The 16815-nt window shown below is 39.1% G+C and overlaps 3 protein-coding genes and 2 long non-coding RNA genes across 7 annotated transcripts in view; 3 read left to right on the forward strand and 2 right to left on the reverse strand.

Moving 5' to 3' along the window:
* Positions 1–175: 175 nt before the first annotated feature.
* Positions 176–16815, forward strand: part of LOC122417116 (mast cell protease 8-like) — a 23306-nt gene continuing 6666 nt past the window's right edge. The window contains exons 1-3 of the mRNA XM_043430420.1: positions 176–251; positions 377–545; positions 888–1022. Of these exons, the coding sequence (XP_043286355.1) occupies positions 211–251; positions 377–545; positions 888–1022 (345 nt within the window). The 5' untranslated portion in view covers positions 176–210. The remainder of the gene's footprint in view (positions 252–376; positions 546–887; positions 1023–16815) is intronic.
* LOC122416011 (S1 RNA-binding domain-containing protein 1) lies at positions 2578–6086 on the forward strand. The gene is made up of 2 exons (XM_043428701.1): positions 2578–4528; positions 4685–6086. The coding sequence occupies exons 1-2, from the start codon at positions 2579–2581 to the stop codon at positions 5438–5440; spliced, it is 2706 nt and encodes a 901-aa protein (XP_043284636.1). The 5' UTR covers position 2578; the 3' UTR covers positions 5441–6086.
* LOC122417239 (uncharacterized) lies at positions 6033–6898 on the reverse strand. Its single transcript, XR_006262251.1, has 2 exons — positions 6719–6898; positions 6033–6185 (listed from the first exon to the last, which is right to left on the reverse strand). It is a non-coding gene; the product is annotated as an uncharacterized lncRNA (long non-coding RNA).
* Positions 9932–13573, forward strand: LOC122417185 (uncharacterized). The gene is made up of 2 exons (XR_006262245.1): positions 9932–11213; positions 11449–13573. It is a non-coding gene; the product is annotated as an uncharacterized lncRNA (long non-coding RNA).
* The window catches only part of LOC122416492 (putative uncharacterized protein DDB_G0291608), a 27752-nt gene continuing 23077 nt past the window's right edge, over positions 12141–16815 (reverse strand). For 2 of the 3 annotated variants that reach the window (XM_043429539.1, XM_043429620.1), the window contains exon 2: positions 12141–16298. In XM_043429539.1, the coding sequence (XP_043285474.1) occupies positions 14454–16298 (1845 nt within the window). In that variant the 3' untranslated portion in view covers positions 12141–14453. The remainder of the gene's footprint in view (positions 16299–16815) is intronic. The other variant, XR_006262134.1, reaches the window with a different exon arrangement.

Here is a 16815-nt window from a genome sequence, read left to right on the forward strand (position 1 = left end):
GGCAATCGCAGTGTCGACGCGAATCATTGGCGGATCTCCGACCACCATAAAATCTTATCCATATGCGGTGAGCTATTTCATTAAAAAATTTTAGTGCGGCGAGAATCGTCGGGTTGAACGCGCGTGAATTCTCATAGTTTTGTCAACATGGCTCAGGTGTCAGTGCAGTGGCGAATCGGTGGCAGGCACCATTGCGGAGGAACGTACGTTATGCCGAATTTTGTTCTTTCCGCGGCCCATTGCATGGTCAGGTAATGAAAGAGAAAATAAAAAAAAAATTTTTAAACACGAAACTTCGAATGTTTTCAATAAATTATGAGAAATACGGAACTAAAAGTTTCTGCGAAGTTCATTCAATGAACTTAAATTCTGTCAGATACGTCCACAAATATTGGGAGGCGGAAAATCCACGGTTTTACGTCATTGTCGCAGGAACAACGAATCTCTGGTACACGCCATCCTGGCAAATAGTCACCGTTTCCGCAGTCTTTCCTCATGCGGGATTCGACTTCATCACGATGGCCAACGACATCGGAATGTACAAGGTTCGTTTGACTTTTTTAGTAGTGATAAAACGGAGAGAAAACATATTTTCGTTCAACTGAATTTGTTGATTCAACCAAACTTTTACTCTTTCATCGGTGGTTTCGTCGTCGTAGCGGGCATCTGTTCTAGGAAACTCAGGGATTGAGGATTTGTGTTTTTGTTGTGTTCACGAATTTCGTTCCGTTCGTCAAGATTTGGTGATCGAAAAAACATTTTTTTTCAATCCATAAATTACTTTCCTCAGTGTATAAAGAAAACAAAAAAAACTACAAATGTTGCTTGACGAACTGTAGCGTTGAGGAACGAATAGCTGAATCTTGAGATTTGCTTTCAATTCGCAGTTAACTCGAGCTTTGCAACTTACCCCATACGTCAGTTACGCTCCGTTGCCTCTCGCTGTAGATGACAGCATATATCGAAAAAAAAACCAAATCTGCAGCGTGATCGGATGGGGAAAAACTACTCAGGATAGTTCAGTACGTATATTCGTGTATTTTATCCACTTTTTTTCTATTTTTCAACTGTTTCGTGTACCACGGGAACAGCTCAAAACGCAACAATTGTTTCATCCATCCGTTATTTTTGTAATTATTTACGAAAACATGAACTCAGTCCACTAGCGACACCTTGCAACACGTTCAAGTACCGTTGATATCAACGGAAGATTGCGCCAAGTACTTTACTTCGTATCTTCACCGTTCGCAAATATGCGCTGGGAGAAGAGAAGGCGGCGTTGATGCTTGTCAGGTAAATTTGTTATCCCAGTCGAAAAATAATCGTCCCGTCATTTTCTATTTTTTTATTTTTTTCGTTTTTTCAAGAACAAGAACATTCTTTTTATTCGAGCACCGCAGTTTAAATGAGACAAAATTACTGACACAAATCTAATTGATTCAAATACACATTGTTGAATAATGCCTCATTATGAGAAGAAATATTTTTATTTATTTTCGCCATTGTTTGACATCAACTTTTTTCCATATTTCATTGCGCAGGGTGACAGTGGCGGTCCACTGCTGTGCAACAATGTTCAAATTGGTATTGTTTCTTGGGGTTATGGCTGTGCAGCACCATATTCGCCAGGTGTTTATACTCGTGTTGATCTCTACTTGGATTGGATAGGAAGAACTTTGTTGAAAAACAGCCGGGGCTCTACCATTGGGATCGATTGTTTCATAATTAGTCTGCTTTTCGCGTGTATTATGGTTTTTCGTATTTATTGACGCGTTCGAAGTGCTAAATATACCTCCAAACGATGGAATAAACCTCACACCCGCGCGTACACGATGTTTTCTACTTTAAATATGTCATGTTTGTTCCGCTAAATTATAGATTTTGCACAATCGCAATATCTTACGATTGATTTTCTATTTTGATATTTTTTCAATGAGAAAAATTAGAGCCAACAATTTTTATGAACATGATCTGCAGCTATGGCGATAATTGGACTGCTTATTTTTCTATAGAGTGGAGTCGTAAACGTATAGTAATCGATCATGTTGCAGCAAAAATCGCCGCTGGACAAAAAAATGCTGGTTTTTGTCTCATTTGTTGGAAATGTTATCGATGAATGCCTCGGTATTTGAATTCAAGATCTTGCCGACTGTCGAACACTGCAATCGGGAATTTTTTTTGCTTCCTGCTTCCTCATCGATTACTCTGTACAGACCGTGCTTTGTACGCACGTGAGTGAACACAACACGAACAGCTGTTTTTGTGCAGGCTCGCCGGAGTTAGGTTATGCGAACAACAACAGGTTATGAAACCGTTCGGGTTTGAACAAGAAATTACGTTGGAGCTAAGGAAGGTCTGAGGGAGTGTGATCTTTGTAATAATCGTTAAAATTCGAGCCATCAACTTTTTATTAGATTGTTGGTGCTTGTTATCGGTTGAGAATGATTGAACTTTGCAAACTCAAATATACATCACTTTTACAATTTTCAAAAAGAACGAAACGTTGGTATTGTTTGGAGTTCAATTTTGAGCACACATAATAAATGAACTTGATAGATTAGAGGAAAAAAACGTTAAAATGTCAAAACGCAAGTGCGTGCGTCAAGCGATAATCGAAATTTCGGATTCTGAGAATGATCAAGGAGATGAAGAGTGCGTTATTGTGGAAAGCAATGACGAGGATGATGTGAAAATTGAAGAACTTTCAGACGCGAGTGACATAACCGTAAAATCAGAGAGCAGAAAGAGTAAAAGTTTAGCAACGAAGAAAGTGAGGAAAAAGATAGAAACAAAAAATGCCCCTCCTAGAAAGAGAAGGAAAGCTGATTGTAGCGGCAACGTTGTGGCATCATCACACGATGAGGAAAAAGCAAAGCCAGATCGTAAAAGAAAAACTACAACTTTGGACTTGGTTGTGTCAGAAAAGAAACTTTCGAAATCTCAAAAAGTTGGAGCCAAGAAGATCTCGCAGCTGGAACCAAAATCAAATGATATGTTGGCATCTGATTTTGCTCGACTCGCAGGATCCAATGTTCAATTTGTCGAATGGACAGACGTTGATTACATTCAAGAAATGCATGGTGTAAGCAGATTCGTGGCTGATAATGTGATAAAACTTTTTCAGGAAGATAATACTGTACCATTCATAGCACGATACCGTAAGAACATGACACAGGGCATGGATGCAGATGAGCTAAGAAACGTGAAAAACAGTTGGGAAAGAGCCAAGCTCATAAAACAAAAAGCCAATGCCTTGATAAAAGAAATCGACAAACAGGGTAAATGGACTCCAGAATTTCATGCTTTTGTGCATGGCACAAAATCTCTGAATGATTTGGAGCACTTGCAGTCGATGTTTAAAGTAGTGAAATCCACATTAGCGGAAAGAGCAAGAGACCTTGGCTTAGGAATTCCAGCAGAAGCTATAATAAAAGCTGAAAAAATTGCACCCTTGACAAGTTATATCAAGCCGGAAACGGAGAGTCTCAGTACAGAGGAACAGGTGAAGGATGGAATAGTTTGTATCCTTGCTGACATGATCAATAAAGCAGAGGGTACGCTATTAACAATAAAAGATTTGAGACAGCGGCATTGCGTGTTTGTTGCAACTACAGTGAAAGCTGGAAGCAAAGTGGAAAAAGAGGCTCAGAGTAGTAAGCAAAAAGATGATAAAACCAAGTTTGATCTTTATCACAATTTCTCATGCAGAGAAAACAGCCTCAAACCTTATCAGATACTGGCTATAAATCGTGGTGAAGCTAGAAAAGTTCTCAGCGTCAAAATAGAGTTTCCTCCACAATTTGAAACAGGCTTCAAACGATACTGTGAGAAGCACTACGAATACGCTTGCAGAGTCTCGCCCCTGCACAGGAATCTTTTGACAGCTGCTTTCGATTATGCTTGGAATAAATCGATAAAACCTTCAATAGGGCGAAGGACGAGACACGAACTCAACGAGAAAGCGGAAGTTGCTTCCATGGACGTATTTGCAGAGAACGTTAAGCAGCTTTTGCTCACACCACCTGTCAGAGGAAAAGTCGTTCTAGGGATTGATCCGGGCTTTCGCCATGGGTGCAAATTAGCTGTCGTTTCTGAACAAGCCAACCTTCTCGAAACTGCAACTATTTATCCTCATGACTCTAATAACCCAAAATCAAAAATTGAGGCTGAATGTACTTTAATCCGTCTCGTTCGCGAACACAAATGTACCATCCTGGCTCTTGGCAATGGTACAGCTTGCCGAGAAACCGAAGTTTTTCTTGTTAATCTCATAAAAAAACGTGCCTTCGATTCGCTCCACGTTGCGTACACTATCGTTGACGAAACCGGAGCTTCAATATACAGCTGCAGTAAGGAAGCTACTACGGAATTTCCAAATCTCGATGCTAATGTCGTATCCGCTATCTCCATTGCAAGAAGGCTACAAGATCCAATGGCTGAATTGGTTAAAATCGAACCGAAACATTTGGGCGTGGGAATGTATCAACATGATTTACCAGAAAAACAATTGGCCACTAAATTGAACGAAGTATTTACTTTTTTTTAATTTCATATACAAAAACCATGAACATTATCTGAAAAATTTGCAGTTAATCAAATTGTTTATGTTCAGAGTGATGCATAGAGCACTAAATTCATTATCCAACATTTATATAATATTTGATGAATTTTTATATCATTACAGGTAATTATGGAAGCAGTGAGCTTTGTTGGTGTCGATGTAAACACGGCGTCTGTATCTTTATTGAAAAGGGTTGCTGGTTTAGGGGATTCCAGAGCCAACCATATAATCGAATGGAGAAAATCATCAGGTCCATTCAGATCGAGGAGCGATTTGATGAAAGTGCCACGTATCGGTGCCAAGACTTTTGAGCAATGCGCTGGTTTCGTTAGAATAATGCCAGAAACGTCTGTTGGTAGTGAACATCGAAGTGTGAAGAACTCGTTCAATTACCTGGATCAAACTTGGATTCATCCGGAATCTTATGATGTAGCGAAAGCTTTTATCCATGCTGCAAAACTGAATTTAACTGATATCGGTACAAAACCCTTCATCGACGGGGTAACCCGATTCGCGAATCAGGGATTCGATGCTTTGGCACAAAAGTTCAAAACTACTGTAGAAACTATGAAGATAATAGTTGAAGGATTACTAATGGAAAAGGGACAAGATATCAGAGCCAAAGCTGACGATTCAATGTTCCGCGAAAGTTTAACGAGTTTCGATGATTTGAAAGTTGGCACTGTTTTAACAGGTGTTGTTCGTAACAATACACATTTCGGTGCATTCGTCGATGTAGGCGTTGAAAAATCTGGCTTGATTCACACGAGTCAAATGGGTGGAATGACCTTGAGCGTTGGTCAGAGAGTCGAAACGAAAGTTTTGAATGTTGAAAAAAATCGCGGTCGTCTCGCTCTCACACTCGTCAAATGTTTCTAAAGTTTCACAGTTTTTGTTTTTGAGAGGGCAAAATTTTGTCAGAATTTCAACACATTGCTATTACACTTTTCGTGCATGTGTTTCGTTTTCTAAATATTCTTTTTTTTCACTTTTTTATTAATCAGTACCTGAAAAGGCTCAGTTCTATGATGTCAAACGTAACAACAAGAAGAATTTTTTTTTAACCCCCTCGTTTTCAATTTCCCAATCAAATTTGCTCAACGAATCATGATGATTTATCAAATATTCACGTTGTTAATTTCCATCAGTGATTTTACATTACTATCATTTATATGAAAATATGTATAAAGTGATTGTATCATTTTCATAAGTTTGCCGTGATTGCCGCATGGCAACTTGGAAACGGAACTTGAATTATACCCTCAACATTACTATTATTTAGTGAATATCATATTTGTATGATATCGTTGATTTGGGAATGAAAAAGATTTATTTCCATACTACGTACACAATGACTATTATCATTGTAAATCTGCTGCTGTTCAAACGAATCGATTCCAATTTCACACAGCACATAATAAGTATTTTTTCATGGCAGGAATCGTAGTTGGATTGGAACGTCAAAGGAAAATATGATTCTTGACATTTTATTTCTCAATTTCAATAAATCGAACCTTGCCAAAAATTTCAGGCGTTTCTTTTCTATTTTTTATTTACCAGATATTCAGTACTCCTACTTTTTCGTTCCACATCCTAATGCCAGCACTTAACAGGACCCGAAAAGCTTAAAAAAAAGTATTTATTTTGTAAATTGACGAAAATTATGTATATTTTTAAAAAATCACCTGAAAATCGTAAGATTATTTTTCGTCGAACAAAATAAATTCGTTAAGGAAGTTGAAGCGATATATATAGGACGTCATACAAAAAATACATTAGATTTTATTATTCCAAAATAATGAATTGAAAATTTACGTCAATCTTCTTGAATAGCGCTTAATTATGTGTGAAAAATTTGAAGAGGTTTCACCGCCTAGTATAATCGAGATATTCATTTTCAAAAATGACAAGGTTAAACATGGGCTCTTATGGAAGCTTTCAAAAAATTGCAAACTTCAACAATAAATATCTCAATTTCACGACGGTGAATCATCGGCATATCCCGCCAGAAGTTTTAATACTGTCTTAAGCTCTCTGTTTAAAAAATTGTAATGTGCAAAGTTGGAAAATAGTTTTAACATAAGATACGCTTCTTCAACCTCCTTAAGTTTCTAGAATATATGGTAAATTTTTGGTGATAAGTTTTCAAATACATACCCATAATTTATAACTGTCTTCGTTTCTCAAAAAAACTTGAGATAAAAACATGAAATTTTGGAAAGGTATATGTTCATTTGGAATGATGGAAATCGCCACTCATTTCCAACAATAGATTTATCAGCTGATCACTACATACAGAATACATCCTCAAAAGTTGAAAGTTTGTTGTATACAGTATTGATTCCGAGGAAAAACATGTCCATCATAATTTAACCTAACATCCGAGTCTAGTTCCAAATATGTTAACACAGATGTGGCTACGGTCGTTTTCTTCGATAAAGAAAAAATATACGACGACAGAGATTTTCAACTTTGTTGACAGTCGAGTAAAGGACACATTTACATCTTTACCAGAAACATTTCAACCGAAATTTGATTGCACAACTACCGCATATCAACTCTGCAGAACATTCTATTCGTAAATCTATAAATCGCAACGACTGTATCATGAAAATATTATATCTAACGGTTCATTAGTTGAAAAAAATACTGCAATGAAATATCCAAATAATGTCATCCTGACGGTTCACGTGCTTTGATCATTCAATCGGCAGAATGTCTACATTTTTGTAACATGAAAATCATTTTTCATATTTCGCGCACTCATATTTGAAAAAAAAATCGTTGGTGTAGTTACTCACGGTTACAGGAACGGGCCTCGATCTTCTTCCTACCTTTTTCTCCCGCGATCCTTGCAATCTCCGTTTTCCTCGACGATCCTCTCCCTCTCCGTCTTCCTCCACGATCCTTTCGCTCTCCCTCTGCCTCTACGATTCTCTTATATCCTCCTGCTCCATGGTTCTGATCATAAAGAACTTTCCACATATTTTCAACACACTTTTCTTCCAATGTTTTTTCGTCCTCCCATGTTTGGAATTTATCATTTCACCTTTAACTTTTGTTATCACTTCACCGTATCGCAGAAAATCGTAATCGCGATTCATTATCACAAAGTTATATTTCCGCTCGTATTTTTTTCGAGAACAAACTTGGGTTTTTATTCACCAAAAATTTAACTTTATACCGACACGAGAGAAAAAATTCGTTATTTAATTGTACGACCGATTGAATACGAAAAAAATTAACATAAACAAAAAAAAATATCCCCATTTTCAGGGAGGGCTCTTCTTTGCCTACTCTTCCCTAGGTTTTTTTCCCCAGAAAACCGTTTTTGAGCAAATTTGATATGCCAATATGTCGAGTAACAGAAACAATTGTAGTGACAAAACCTGTACCACCGTTTCATAGAGAATCGAGTGTGCCCGCGTGCGTGCACGCGTGGCCGGTTGCTCGCGTCCTATTGTTAGCATTTGACTTGTAAAAACTATTCGTAATGCTGTACATAGCTGCGGTTATACGCGTTGCGTGCATTGCTTAGCGTGCAGCATTTGCAACTCCGACTTATCTGCATGGAATCTTGCCTGCGCGACTTCAAAGTGATACAGAAACTGTATCAAGCTCGGAACTGTGTCAAACTATCCGCTATGGAGTAGATTTACTGACTGTCCGTCTTCGCTTGCCGACAACCCCATGGCTTTAGGACCGTGCGTTAGGTGCTTTGCTTTGCGTTGCGTTGCTCGGGGTATGCTTGCATCTTAGCTCGCTTGCGGACACGCGCGCGTGCGAGCATACACAAGACTCTCGAAGCTATGTTACAGGCGTCACTAAATTTTTTCTGTTACTGGCTCTTGCCTCGATACTATTTTTCACGAATTACCAAAATTTTATAAATACTCATTCATGTGCAAATTTTGTAATAATAATAACATCGAGTGCGAGGACTTCCCTATCGGCTTATCTATAGTTGCGTCAAAAAATGGAATCTCAGAAATTAAAGAAAAAAAAATGTATATTGACAAGGAGCGAATCATTATTTTTTATTACATTTCAACTTTAATATTCGTTACGTTGTGTTTTCGTGTTTTTTTATCGATGCGCACGATCTTAAGTTCTTTTATTTTGTAATTTAGATGACCGATCAGTTGCTTCAGCGAGATTGAATTTACTATTAAAATTATGAAATAACTGTTAAAGTTAAAATAATTGATAGAATTATGACCGCTACCAATTTTTATTGATTTCTATTTTATTTGTTTATCGATTGATTGAAAAAAATTAAATCCGTAAAAAAAGATTATTTTAGTCATTCAGGATAAAGTAGGATTCCACGTGTCGTATTTCGTGCCCCGTTTTCTCAATGCACTGGAATGTACAATACGTAGCGATAACAGCGCGCTCACGTCCCACGCCAGTCCTCACCCTACGCCCGCCGAGCGGAGAGTGAAGCGAAAAGCGAAACGTGTTGTGCCTCTCTCCTGTCTCCTGTCCAGCCCGCGGGCCGGAGCTCCCCCTCCCAGTGCGCGCCGAGCGACGTGAGTGAAGCGAATCATGTTGCGCCTGCGCCTCTCCCCTGACTCGAGCTCCGCCCGGTGTCCGCCCGTCTCCCCTCTCTTCTCACGCTGGCTGACCGAACGCCTTTATCCCCACTCCGCTCTGCTACTACGCTATGCGAATATTCCAAACACGACCAAGCGTAAACGCGTGAAACGTAAACACGTGAAGAACGAAAACAAACCGAACGAATTATTCAAAATCCATTCGTAAATATTCACCTATTAATTGCCATAATTATCAATACACAAAATCGTATGTACCGAACCGTTGAATAAATTATGATTATCCATTAAAATTATACATTTTTTGTGGCTCTCTAATATTTATATAAGGTATTTCTATCAAATTTTAATTAATATTTTTTTATTTTCAACCTGGAAAACTACTTCACCAAAAAAAGAGAGGTAGTGACGCAATATGATAGAACATTTTTGGAGTTTGGAGTAGAAATATTTTCTGGTGGACATTTTTAAAATTATTTATTTTTATGGTACAGTCGTTACAGTTTATAAATTTACGAATAGAAATGTGCTGGTAGAGTTGATATGTGGTAGTTGTGCAATCAAAATTAAATTCATGGTGTAGTTGTGAAGGGGTAGTATTTGGTCATGGTAGAAATATGAAACTTAATTTGTTGGATGTAGATGAATTTTGGTATAGATGTTTCTGGTAGAATTAAATTTTGGTAGAAATGTTTCTAGTCGAATTGTAAAGTGTCGTTTAACACGAAAAATCGATCTCGTATATCAACAATTTCTGTGCTACCTCCGTCGACAATCGCGGCACCACTAGTCAGTCTGCGGGAAGAGGGAATAAAGGTGCCTGTCCACGTGAGAGTAAAGTCGCTCTCGAGAGTAGTACTCGCCAGTGGACACGCTGCCGAGAGTAACTGCAGGCGTGTTACTCTCAGTCGTGAGAGTACTCTCGAGAGCAACTTTCAGAATTTACTCTCACGTGGACAGGCACCTTCAGTCGTGAGAGTACTCTCGAGAGCAACTTTCAGAATTTACTCTCACGTGGACAGGCACCTTAATTAAGGGATACATTCTACTTGGACGCTGACAGCGTTTTCGACTTGGCGTTGTAAACGCTACAAGCGTTTAGATGGGTGCGTTTAGAATTGTGTTCTCAACGCTCCCGACGTTCAAGTGGTTGAACGCATCCACAGAGAGAATAATCGTTTGTTATCTCTGTATCGTACCAACGCTTGTTTCGCTGTCTTCACTTTTCGATAAATCCAGTGTTATTTTGTCGAGTAATGGAAAAAGAACAAGATCACTTGTTGTTGGTTCCGCGATTTTGTAATCGCACCAAGTCGAACATGACGTGAACGCAACCAGCGTCACCGCGTTCACTTCAAATCGAATACGTTTTAGCGTTATTAGCGTTATATATTAACGCTATTAACGCTGCCAGTGTCCAAGTAGAATGTACCCATAATTTAATCCAGTTTCTTCATAATATAAAATTTCGTTTTGTCAACGAAAGAGTATAATAAATGTAACGCATACCATGCCCTGCTACTTGCTATTCCATAATAAATTATCAATTACAATCATCGTTCATTACATCGTTGTGTGATAACCTAAAATATTTTACAAAAAATAAAAAATTTTCTTTATATCCAAAAAATAAAAATCTTTCAATTCGAAACAGTATGAAAAATTGATTGGCTGTAACAAACTTATTCACAATTCATTACCTCCAGATAGTATTATGAAAATAGAGTCGCTAAAGAGGTTATAATTTTTTTACTTTCCATTTGGAAGATTTCTATAAGAAGGCTATAACTATGTTCTCTGATTTATGCAATTTTTTTATCTTCCATTAATTTGTTAAACCCCCTGTAGAGACAAGATTTCATGATTGATTTAAATTCATACAATTTTTATAATTTATTCTGACCTTCCTATTACATTAACCGAATACAAGCAGCAGGCAATGTATGTTGAGATTTGATTGAATAATTGTGAAAAACATCACAATAATATATGTCGGATATAAAAAATTCGAAGAAAGTGTCGATGGAGTTGAAATATGTAAAACAGCGGCTCTAAAAGACTTCGACAAAAATTCCTTTCAGTAATCGACAAATAAGGTATGTACCAAAAATATTTTTTTTAATGAATTCTCGTTGAATTTTTTCTCCAAGCCAAATATTAAATATTATTAACAAACATTTTTTTTACCATAAAATATAAATATTTTTAAAAACATTTTGTGTAATATCCGGACGAATTTAGCCGCGCCATGAAATTCCTGGAGCATAAAATGTTGTTTTCCTGGTCAAGTAAATTGAAAATATAAAACACTTCGCTATCTTTTTCATAAAGGGTCTGTGATAAACAAGACGAGAAATACAACTGCCGACTCGTGAAGTGAACCGGTCGTTTTCGTGACCGAGAGAGAGGCGTGATCGGGAGGGAGTGAGAGAAAAAACAAGGACGAAAAGAAACAGAGAGAAATCACGAATCTATGCCAAACGTTTCGTGAAATTGAGGACGAATTGAGGATGTGTAGGAGGAATATATACATTTTTTAAATCTTAGAAACCTTTAGATACATACTTTTCTGTATCAAAAATCTTATAGTTTTACAACTAATTCACTTTCCTTGATAAATATGTAATCCCAACATACCAAAATCGTTCAACGTTGAAAAATCCTCCTTATTTTCGTTTACAATTTACTCGATCGTAATCCATGTTCAAAGTTATTACTTTGAACATGGATTATTACCCCAACGAACTTTACGAAATAATCGTACTCGAGCGACTGTTTCAAAATTTTTAAAATGAAAAAAAAAATCCTTATGAAAACAATACAAAACATCCGTATATGAAGCGTGTGTCTGTCAAGGCGACACAGTGAAAGTTGTTTTGTTGTTTCTACAGATCGGAGACAATTTTAGTGAGGTTATATGTGGTAGAATTTAGGGGAGAGTATATGCGGAGAATTGCACGGTCGGAATGCTAAAAATGTGATTTTTCATCGTTCAGTAGCCCAATCGTTCCAACGTTAATAAAACTGTTGAGTTCATTCATAATTCATTTCTTCAAAAGTAACAAAATGAAAAGTAGCCAATTTTCATAATCTGTGAGTAAATAATTCAGTGCTGTCTCAAAAAGCCACATTTCATCGCATTGTAAACCATGTAAATTTCGACATTATGATACACTAAAATTAATATGGTCGAGATTAATTCTGTTTCATCGTTACACGTTTATCGATACGACTCTATTATTGAAACACATACAATAACACAAATATAATCATAGATTTATATATACTATAATGCAATATATTATTATATTATTATTTTATGATACATAATATTATAAATCATTCCTGGAAGGCAGGCCGAAAAGCAAGCCTTATAAATTACATTTTACCGAACGGTACAAAAAAAAACACAGTTACTGGCAAAAGTCATCGGTGTTAAAAAAGATTACGACAATCCATCTTTCATTCTTGAGCATTGGTGCGTCACGAACGCACGAATAATCCTGTGAAATTCATACAAAGAATCAACAAATAACAGGATTAATATTGCAGCAACGTAAAGACACAGTGAAAAGTGGTTTCTCGGCTTATAATCCGATTGCACGAGGGATCGTTCGATGTTGTTTCGTTTTTTTCTCGAGCCACAAAACCCCTACTTGATCGAGCCTTTACATCATTATTTTGTGTTACGGTTATGACTTCACTGTCGTTATTATTTTTATGATTGTTATTGTTATTATTAGGACGCGTTACGTTGTTTGTTTACACTGGGAAACGAGCTAATTTCACAACTAAAAGAGCATTATAGAGTTATTGATGTAACACACTGCTTATTGTAATGCAAAAACGTCGTCCTAACCTAGCGAATATTCGCGCGAGATGCACGAACGCCAGTTTATTTATTCGCTCTCTTTAATCTCCTTTCTTTCTTTCTTCGTTGTTGTTCGTGCCGAGCTCAAGAGTGGCGAGCGAGTGGAGGGGAAGAGACTAACAGCGGGAAACCACTGCGAGTGAATCTTCGCTGAGCACGACCGAGATTTGTAATTAATATCATTAGGCTCGTTAAGCAGCTTCCTAGTTCTCTATTTATAGGGAAGACAGGAGAAATGGTAAGGTAAGAATTATGTACGTTCGTGTCACTCGTTCGTCGGCTAAGCCCGACCGAAGCAGAAGGAAAGTCACCTTCAACATATATGCCATAAAAATCGGTGCAAAAGATTGTACAAATATATTTTAGTTTTTTCTTAACCGTTTCCTCGATCGAGCGTAGCCATCTTGGAGTCCCACGATCCGCTCTTTTTTCTTTCGCAATTTTGCAATTTAGGAAAAAATGTGGAATTATTCTCACGTTGTGCACACTACTACGATGTCAATTTGGTCGTCGTTAAAAAATGCATCCTGAAATAACGCCGTAATTAACTGCTTCGTTGATGAAATAAATTTTTCTTAATTGGAACGTTGAATTTTGATTTTTATTACCCAGATTCGCTGTTTCGTAACTCACTCTTTCGATACGTCGTTCCATCGGCACAGGATTTGGGAAAATGCAATTTCTTCGCGTTTTTAACAAACCATGTTACTTTTTCTAACGAAATTTCTACACAGTCGCAAATATTATTCGTAGCCCTGAGCACGTGAAATTCATTCGTTCCCATGATATTTATAGTTCCTCGTTTTTAATCCTCTGTAAAGAAAATCTTAGCAGAAGTGCAAATGCAAAATTCTAAACTCAATTTTCACGTCACAGCAACGAAGTACTAATTTTCTTCGAATTTTTTTACATTCAAACGACTTGGGCTCCTTACTTGAAACAGGCATTCCGAAAACAGTCGTGTCAAGAGTAGAAGCTGCAGGGGGGCGAGAAAGGCTGATTGTGAGAGGAAAAATCGAAAACAAAAACTCCTCCTGAACCGTTTCAGGATCAATGCAATGTACAAGTTATAAAATTAGTTTCAGAAGAAGGGGGTTAAGATCGTCAAAGTACAATATATAATAAGAAGAACTGGTGCTCCGGCGAGTGAAAATATCGCTCGATTTCACTGTCACTGCTGTAACGCGTGGCACGAAGCCATTTCGATGAGGGGTTTTGGTCGGTGTTTCAACAATTTTTTATGCGTTGCTCACAATGAAAACTGACAAAAATCTGCGACTATTGAATTCTTGGATCAATACACGATCCTGAAATTTATCGTTTGAGCCCCAGCATCTGTTGCGACTTCCTTAACAGAATTGTTCAGCGTTTCGTATCGTCGAGAATAATTAGACTCATGCATACACACACGCAGGTACACGCGTACACGATTTATGACTCAACGTGTCGGTAAGAAGAGCTAATTTCACGCAGTATTGCCAAAGTTATTGTAACGAGAATTTTTGTTTGGTAGAGCTCCTACGTTAAGGGCCAAAACTTTGGAGACGATGTTCAAATCTTCTTGGCCTCCGGTGCCTTGAACGGTTCCCAAATTTCCGGCGACTCCGGACTGATAGAGCAAGTGTTGTATCTGCTTCGCTGGCGTTTGAGGTCGTTGCGATCTGAATTGCTGCTGCTGCAATTGCTGGGGCTGATGATGGTTGAACGAGAAGGTTTGAGGCCCTCTGGACAGTTGGGGACTGAAGCCGAAGTGGTTTCTCTGGCTGGGTACGTGCTGCTGTCGATTTTCATTGAAGCCAAAGTTTCCCACAGCCCCGAAGGCTTCCTGGCGGTTGAATCTGTGCGCCGGACTGGCGCTCGGTGGCTGGAAGTCCGTGGTGAACGAGGGGAAACTCTGCTGAAGTCTTTGCTGCTGTAACAATTGTTGCTGACGTTGGAGCTGCAAATGAGTCTGCTGCTGTTGCAACTGTTGTTGACGCAACTGCTGGATTCTCTGCTGATCGGGGAAATGCGGTTGGAAAGGGGCCGCTGCAGCTGCTTTGGGTAGCTCCAGGGTCAGACTCGGTTGGATATTGACGTTGGGAGTTTTGAATGGTGGCTGGAGCGCGAGTCGAGCATTCTGCTGGCTCTGAGAAAATAGCTCAGAAGATTTTTGCGCCTGGAATTGATAGTTTCGCTGCTCTTCCAACTGTTTGAATCTCGCCTGTTCCTCCTGCAGTTGTTTGAGTCTGCTTTGCTCTTGGAAAAACAATTCTTGCTGTTGCTTCTGCCGGAGTTGTTGCTCGTAAATTTGCTGCTGTCTCACGAGGAATTGGGTCTGCTGAATCTGCTGAGCCTGCAACTCGGCCAACTGCCTTTCCAGTAGCTGCTGCTTGAAGTCCAACTGTTCCTGGAGAGTCAGAGTTTGCCCGTCTCCACTCGGTCTGTAAATGGGCACGACGCTCTTTGGAACCCCTCGCTCATCTTGCTGGACCGTGAACGCTGCGACCAACGGAGCCTGAAAAATCTTCACTTCTTGCTCGTCCTTTGGGCTCGCCTTTGTGCTTACCGGACTGCCGGACGGGGACGATGAAACGGCGGCTTTTATTGTCGAGTTTGTTGATGACTGCGGCGTTGATGCGGTCGGACTCGACGGCGTTGGACTCGGAGGAACCAGAGCGTTCGCCGATGCTATTCCGTTGCTCGAACTGATGAGCAAACTCTCCTGGTACTTTCCCGATGGTTTTCCACTCGAATTATCAATCACGTTGATCGGGGCACTCGACGTTTTCACGCTTCGAGTTTCCAACTGGTCGTAAACGATTTCGGGACTCTTGTCATAGATCGCAGACGATTTGTCTTTCAGGATGACGTCGTGGGCTTGGAAAGATCTGTTGTTACTGTAGTTGCTCGCGTCGTGGGACCTCAAGATTTCGCTCGTAGTTATCGTTCTCGGATTATCGGACCCCTCGAACTTGTCGGTTTCAACGAACGTCGAATTTTGCAATTTATCCTCGTTCGGGCTTTCCTCCTCCCTCGGAAAGTCATCGAACGAGAAAATAGTACGAGTCGGCTCCCTCGTCTGTTGCTCCGTCGCCGGCGACGTCTCATCCGATCCCGACAAATCGACTTCGTCGAGCTTCGTCCCTGCCGACTCTGTCGTGCTCTTCTGCTCAGCCGATTCCGTGTCCAAGTCAGCGAGGGCTTTCAACAATGCTTTCCGAAGATTTCTGTCTATCTTTATCGGCGGTGGACGGACGGGGTCCTCGGCGAACGAGGATTCGATCAACAGGGCCACGAGCAAAGTTGCTGCGATGGATAATGCTGTTCTCTGTAACAATCGAAACAAAACAAGCCTTAGTCGTCGAACCCATCGCCGTTACGAGACGTTTTTCAAAAATCCGAAATTAACATTTTTATTCGTTCGACAATCGGAAGTCCTTGCACAATTGCCTTACCAAACTGTGCTTTAAATAAACCATTGAAAAACTCGTCACAGTGAGAACGGGGTTAAACGCGAGCAGCCAAAATGTGTATATGTATGCTAATGGGGCAGGAGATAAGAATCAGTCCGTGGGAAAGAAAATTGATGAGGTAATAAAATGCAAATGACAATGGAATATAAAATTCACAATAAATTAAAAAAGTCTCACGAAAGTGTTGAGTTTCGAGTACATAAATCGAAAATCTATCGGATCAAGTCAAAAGGCTCGTACGTAGCAGAATCACTCGGAGTTTGAAGCTTCCCAAAACTTCGACGGCAGAGTGAAAATAAAATACCAAACTACTTGGAAAGTTATTGAATCCAGCGTTTTCGAGCGTTTCAAGTTTTTTTGGCCTCCTCAAAA

Source organism: Venturia canescens, chromosome 1, assembly GCF_019457755.1.
Source record: "Venturia canescens isolate UGA chromosome 1, ASM1945775v1, whole genome shotgun sequence".
Taxonomy (NCBI): domain Eukaryota; kingdom Metazoa; phylum Arthropoda; class Insecta; order Hymenoptera; family Ichneumonidae; genus Venturia; species Venturia canescens.

Coding starts and splice junctions, on each gene's coding strand:
- LOC122416011 (XM_043428701.1), top strand. CDS start 2,579: ATGTCAAAACGCAAGTGCGTGCGTCAAGCGATAATCGAAATTTCGGAT. Junction 4,529..4,684: donor TGGCCACTAAATTGAACGAA/GTATTTACTTTT, acceptor ATATCATTACAG/GTAATTATGGAAGCAGTGAG.